This window comes from Cicer arietinum, chromosome 8, assembly GCF_000331145.2.
Source record: "Cicer arietinum cultivar CDC Frontier isolate Library 1 chromosome 8, Cicar.CDCFrontier_v2.0, whole genome shotgun sequence".
In the NCBI taxonomy this organism is placed as follows: domain Eukaryota; kingdom Viridiplantae; phylum Streptophyta; class Magnoliopsida; order Fabales; family Fabaceae; genus Cicer; species Cicer arietinum.
Window position 1 is genome coordinate 23,274,871 of NC_021167.2, and position 7,113 is coordinate 23,281,983.

General features: G+C 36.4%; 1 protein-coding gene across 8 annotated transcripts in view; it reads left to right on the forward strand.

Annotated features, from left to right (window-relative positions):
- LOC101508419 (transcription initiation factor TFIID subunit 4b-like) overlaps positions 1–6,707 on the forward strand; it is a 17,527-nt gene extending 10,820 nt beyond the window's left edge. For 4 of the 8 annotated variants that reach the window (XR_003474473.2, XM_027337302.2, XM_012719204.3 and 1 more), the window contains exons 15-16: positions 4,302–4,475; positions 5,371–5,671. Coding sequence is in view for 5 of the 8 variants with exons in the window: in XM_027337302.2 (XP_027193103.1) it covers positions 4,302–4,474 (173 nt within the window). In the remaining 3 variants the exon portion in view is untranslated. Of the gene's footprint in view, positions 1–4,301; positions 4,476–5,370; positions 5,672–6,425 lie in introns of those variants that run through there. The other 4 variants (XR_012161610.1, XM_012719205.3, XR_003474474.2 and 1 more) reach the window with 2 other exon arrangements.
- Positions 6,708–7,113: the final 406 nt, after the last annotated feature.

The following is a 7,113-nucleotide window of genomic DNA, read 5'->3' on the forward strand; positions in this document are numbered from 1 at the left end:
AAGCCTTCGCCTTCAATAAATGCAACTCAGCTTGATCCTTCTGCCACTATTCAGACTACACCATCTCCACAAGGCTCCCCGGCAAACTATGAAGATTTTCTCCGATGGGTTCAGAGTCATCCAAACTCTAGTTCTCCTACTTCGGTTGCACACACTGGTAACTCATCTGTTTACCTCTCTCATTCATCTTCTCTCGGCCCTTGGGTTCTTGATTCTGGTGCGTCTGATCATGTTACTGGTAATAAAGGTCTCTTTTCATCCCTTTCTACATCTGGTTTTTTACCTACTATAACTTCTGCCAATGGTACTCAAACCCGGTCTCAAGGAGTTGGCACTGTCCACATTCTCCCTTCTATCTCAGTTGCATCTGTTCTCTATGTACCTGGATGCCCCTTTAATTTACTTTCAGTTAGTCGATTGACTCGATCTCATAACTGTATTATTACGTTCACTAATGATAATGTTACCTTGCAGGACCGGAATTCGGGACGGACGATTGGCGTCGGATGTGAGTCACAAGGCCTCTATTACCTTTCTACAACATCCAAGACGTGCTCTGCCACAGAGTCCCCACATACTATCCATGCTCAGCTAGGACACCCAAGTCTTACCAAACTACAAAAACTGGTGCCTAGTTTGTCTAAGTTATCTACTTTACATTGTGAGTCGTGTCAGTTAGGGTATTGTGTCTACTTTAGAGTCTAAGTATTTTGTTACTTTTATTGATGATTATTCTCGTTGTACGTGGTTATTTTAATGAAAAATAGAACTGAATTGTTTTCCATCTTTGAGCAATTTTATAAAGAAATTAAAACCCAATTTGGAGTTTCCATTCGTACCTTAAGAAGTGATAATGCTCGAGAATATTTGTCTCATCAATTTCAAAATTTTATGGCTTCCAACGGTATTTTACACCAAACCTCGTGTCCTCATACACCTCAACAGAACGGGGTAGCCGAACGCAAAAATCGGCATCTCATTGAAACCACACGAACCTTGCTTCTCCATGGCAATGTTCCATTCCGTTTTTGGGGGGATGCAGTCTTAACGGCGTGCTACCTTATTAACCGTATGCCATCTTCTGTCCTTGATGGCAATATCCCCCATTCGGTCCTCTTTCCCCATACACCTCTTCACCCACTACCACCTCGTGTATTTGGGTCCACGTGTTTTGTCCATAATTTATCTCCTGGTTTATACAAGTTGTCAGCTCGGTCACTCAAGTGTGTCTTTCTCGGTTATCATCGGTCCAAAAAGGGCTATCGTTGTTATTCTTCCACACTACACCGCTACGTTACATCAACTGATGTTACCTTTTTCGAGTCTGTACAATATTTTAAACCTACCCATATAACTAATGAGCCCTATCAGGACATTAATCTCGAACCTCCTCAAGTAGTTATCCCTCTCCCACCCCCTCATATTCCTATCGAACCTACCGAGTCTGCTCCCCAACCTCCACGACCACTACAAACATATCAGCGTCGTCGCTTATCCTCTGTTGTGCCTGTTCCTGCTCCTATTACAGACTCTCCTCCGACGCCACATCCGGATCCGGCCCTGCCACCTGAGCCTGACCTTCCTATTGCTCTTCGTAAGGATATTCGCACCACTCGTAATCCATCTCCTCATTATATTGATTTGTGTTATCATCGTCTTTCTCCTTTACATTACACTTGCTTGTCCTCCTTGTCTTCTGTTTCTATTCCTAAAACTACAGGTGAAGCATTATCCCACCCTGAGTGGAGGCAAGCAATGCTTGATGAGATGTGTGCTCTACAAAGCAGTGGTACTTGGGAATTGGTACCTCTACCTCATGGGAAGTCGGTAGTCGGGTGTCGTTGGCTTTATACAATGAAGGTTGGTCCTGATGGTAAGATTGATCGATTTAAGGCTCGTTTGGTAGCCAAGGGATATACTCAGATTTTTGGGTTGGATTATAGTGACACATTCTCACCAGTTGCCAAAATGGCATCTGTCAGACTATTTTTCTCCATTGCAGCGATTAGACATTGGCCCCTCCATCAGCTTGACATTAAAAATGCTTTTTTGCACGGTGATCTTGAAGAGGAAGTGTATATGGAGCAACCACCAGGATTTGTTGCTCAGGGGGAGTCTTCCAACATGGTTTGTCGGCTACACAGGTCCCTTTATGGTCTTAAACAGTCTCCTAGAGCTTGGTTTGGCAGATTCAGCTCGGTAGTACAAGAATTTGGTATGATCCGCAGTGAAGCCGATCACTCTGTATTTTATCATCACTCAGCTCAAGGGTGCATCTATCTTATTGTTTACGTGGATGACATTGTTATAACTGGTAGTGATCAGCAAGGAATACTCCAGTTAAAACAACATCTCTCAAATAAATTTCAGACTAAAGACCTTGGTAAACTCCGTTATTTTCTGGGTATTGAAGTAGCTCAATCCAAGGATGGCCTTGTAATTTCACAAAGAAAATATGCTATGGATATTCTTGAAGAAACTGGCCTACTAAATGCCAAGTCAGTTGATACTCCTATGGATCCAAATGTCAAACTCCTACCCAATCAGGGGGAGCCTCTATCAGATTCAGGAAGATATAGGAGATTGGTTGGAAAATTAAACTATCTCACAGTCACTCGTCCTGACATTTCCTTTGCTGTCAGTGTGGTAAGTCAGTTCTTAAATTCTCCTTGCCAAGAACATATGGATGCTGTAATCCGGATTCTTAAATACATCAAAAGTGCACCTGGAAAAGGTCTCATTTATGAAGACAGAGGACATACTCAAATAATTGGCTACTCAGATGCTGATTGGGCAGGCTCACCCATAGATAGACGATCAACTTCCGGGTATTGTGTACTCATAGGAGGAAATTTAATATCTTGGAAGAGTAAGAAACAAAATGTTGTTGCAAGATCCAGCGCTGAGGCAGAATACAGGGCCATGGCACTAGTAACATGTGAACTCATCTGGCTGAAACAGTTACTGAAAGAACTTCAATTTGAAGAGACCAGCACAATGACATTAATATGTGATAATCAAGCTGCATTGCACATTGCCTCGAATCCGGTTTTTCATGAGAGGACCAAGCATATTGAGATTGACTGCCATTTTGTTAGAGAAAAGATTGAATCAGGTGACATCATCACCAGCTTTGTCAAATCCAATGATCAGTTAGCAGATGTGTTTACAAAGTCATTGCGAGGTCCTAGAATTAGTTATATATGTAACAAGCTAGGTGCATTTGATTTATATGCTCCAGCTTGAGGGGGAGTGTTAAATACTATATTAGAATGTAAATAATATATATGGGCTGTAAGTATGTAAGTATTCTGGCCCGTTAGCATTACTGTAAATTAGGGTTATTCAATACCCTGTGTCTATATAAAGAGATTCCGCTGTGTAGTTGAAACACACGGGTTATTCTATATGTCTCTCAATACTCTTTATATTCAACAATACCAATTCTCAAAGAAATGAGAAAAAAAAATTGATGTTTAACAATATTTGTAGCACAGTACTGAAACAATTGGACAAAATGCAGAAGCAGAGACCCAGTGAGAACTCACACCAGCTGTATCACTATCAACCAAAAAGCAGCATTGTAACCAATTATAGTAGATAGTGAGAAAATGAGAGGAATGATTGGGAGCCATTGATCAAATCATGGATGGCTAAGATTAGAACAATAAATCATGTGACTTTTGTAAGTGAACATGTGTTACTTAAATAATTTTCAATCATGACCATCCATGTATGGTTGTATGATTAAGATTTAGTCATCTCACCCTCTCATTAAAACTCCTCTCACTTTCAATCATGACCATCCATATATATATAATCTTGAACTGCAAAATAGATTGTTGACTTGAGGCAAAATAATTGAGGAAGAAGATTGGAGGACTTAGTGATGATCACACATAAAAGGAAAGAGGCAAAGAGCTAAAGCTTTTGTTAATATTTGTTGTTTTTGGCTGAAGTGGTAAATATAAAAAACTAAATGTGAAATATCTTTCTAGTCTCAACTTTTTTGTTAAATAACAGTGTAGGACAGTATTGCTTGTTTTACCCCATGTTCCCCAAGATCTGATTGTCTGGAGTTTTGAGAAACTGATTCTACACGATCAAAATATGTATAAAAATAAAAAAGTATTGTAAAATTCAAATTTCACGGGTAAAACTTCATACCTCCACCTTTATTTGAGCAAGAAATTGTGGTGGTCTCTAGATAACTCATACTATACAATGTGTTTGTACCTGGTCTAATTATGTTGTGCAACATTTTTGTTGATATTAAGTCCCTGTGATCTTGTTGCGAACAGCCGCTGCTAGGAAATTTGGGAAAAATCATTCCTCTGGATCTCAAACTCGCGTAGCTCGTAGCATCTCTGTGAAGGATGTGATTGCAGTCTTGGAGAGGGAACCTCAGATGGCCAAATCATCACTCTTATATCAATTGTATGAGAGAATTCATGCTGATACTTCAAACGAATAAGGTAAAATGAAATATCTTGGTCACTTTTGCCTTTTTTTATTGCTGAGTCTTATTATGCTTCAAATTGACCAGGCATCAATTTGTAAGTCGGAGATTTGCTAAATTGACTTTATATTTTAACCTGGATTTTCCAATTGGATTTGGTCCCATTTTCAAATCACCCTCAAAGAAACTACCCATTTTTTATGTCCACTCTCTATTCTCTTGTATTCAATTCACTATAGGGTAATTTGGAAACAGTGAAATTAAACTAAAACTCATCACTGGGGAAAGAAAGATGAGGTTTTTAGCTTGGACTGTGCCTCTTGACACTGTTGCATACCTGGCTTCTGCTGACTTTAGCTGTCGATGGTTGATAGAACCCATGAAGAGAAAGACCCAAATTGAGAGGGAAATGCTGAGTTGGCAAGTTAGTTAGAGGGAGGGATATACGCGTAGGAGGGGAATTCTTTTAGGAGAATGTGAATAAATGAGTGGGAACAGGGAGGGTAGTGATACGGGGGATTCATTTACATCAGCTTCTAAACCGATAGTCAGTTGGCAGAGGAAATGTCTTTCTGAAGGAGCGCTTGCTCTGGGATTATAGAGATCACTCTCTGTAATAGTTCTTATTTCAGTCAATAATACGATTTCTTTTTATCTTGAATTCGGTTCCATATAAATGATAGAGTCATGTTTGTTGCTATATCAAATTAAGTAGCATTTACTGTTTCAATCTCCAAATATTCAGTAGCACGGTGCATTGGCTACACCTGCACTTAACTGTTCAGCTCAAATTTCTGTAGATAACAGGATATTGATGTACATCAGTAGGCGTGTAAAAAATATTTGACTCATTCAATAGAAAGATACCTGATTTTTTATTTATTTTTTTATTTTATTTTTTTATGTTTTAGTAACAAACATCAGCATTTCGCCTGCTGGACACAACAGGAAGGAAAATGTGTGTCGTGCTCGTTTTTCACAACAGTCATCCCTCATATCATTTGCTTCGTGGATAGGTGCCAAATTATAACATAGACGTTCAAAAAATCAGTTTTGGCGTACTACTGTAATTGGGTGGTGAAGAGTGTATATTTTTTATATCAACAAGATTGTGTATAAATGTGTGTATCTAGCATTGTTTCTACCAAAAACCAGTGTTTTCATTTTTTTATTATGTATTGAATGAAAGTAACTAGTGATATTTATGATAAAGGTCGAATCGGGGAACGGGCTAAGCTAAAATAAATATTCTTCAATTTTAAATATAAGAGAAAATAGTCAACAAAAATAAATGTATTTGGTCTAAATTTTAGATTAAATACATCAACTTTTGTTGACCAGATTTTCTCTTATATTTAACATTAGATGAAGTATAAATTTTAGAATGAAAATAAAATACTTTCAAAAGATATAACCGATGTCCTAGTTGATTCTAAATGGTGAATTAGTTCATGAACATCACCACTTGATTCTAAATGGTGAATTAGTTCATGAACGTGGGTGAATTTGACATCACCAGTTGATTCTAAATGGTGAATTAGTTTATAAACATGGGTGAATTAAGCATGAATTTATTTTCTCCTTAGTACATTGTAAGTGTACTTTAAACATTTGTTTTATTGATATGTGTAGTACCTGGGTAAGGAATTGCCTCTCGATATTTCTTTCAGACGAATCACCTCTAGTTTTTTATGTAATTTTTAGAAAACGTTCATCTTCTACTACCCTTTGCAAATTTTAATTTGATGAGATTTGGTAAGAATGTGATTGTAGAATGAAATTCAAGTCTCTTGGTAAAGAATGGTAACATTACAATTTAAAGAAATTCGAATCTGTCAATTAATAAAGTCAAAACTAAGGGAAAGGTGAATTATCCTTGTTTTGTTTGATCCAATTATTATCAATATAAAAATATATTTGTTATGTTCTATAGTGGAGAATTTTGATGGTATTTCTTCTATTGTAGAGAAAGATTGAAGATGTAAATCAAAGTTTAGAGAATGAATTCTAATTCTTGAGGTACCAGGAAAGGAAGCTGGAAAATTCGTTGATGGCATACATGCTAGAGTGTTCATCTATTAGCTAAATCGATATCAAAGATATATCATTTGAATTGAGAAGTAGGTTGAATAAATTTAATTCAACTCATATTATCACATAAAGTAAATATTTAATTTAATTTTGGAAATTTTAGATTTATATTAACTTACCCATTTATATTATTAATATTTTAGAATGATTCTTAAAACTACAGAATTGTGTTTACACTGACAAAATGACAAAAGTAATAACTTTTCATTTTAGTTTTAGTTGAATTTTTAATTTTCAGTTTTCAATTTTAATTCTTAGTTTAATTTTTATTTGATTTAAACTGAAACATTCTCTTTACTAAGTGTCATTATGAATTCACTGAATATAAAAAAATATTAACACGTAAAAATAATTAAAAAAGAAAACATAAAATAATAATAATATTATTTAATTATTTTAAAATAATTCATTATAAAATTATAATTTATTTAGTCACAATAATTTTAATAATAGTAGTTGAAAGTAGTAGCCGTAGAAGATGAGTATCATAGTAATCATCGATTCTCGAAGACGGCTGCAACTAAAAGAAATAATTGATAGTTGGAGGTAGTGGTCGAAGTGTG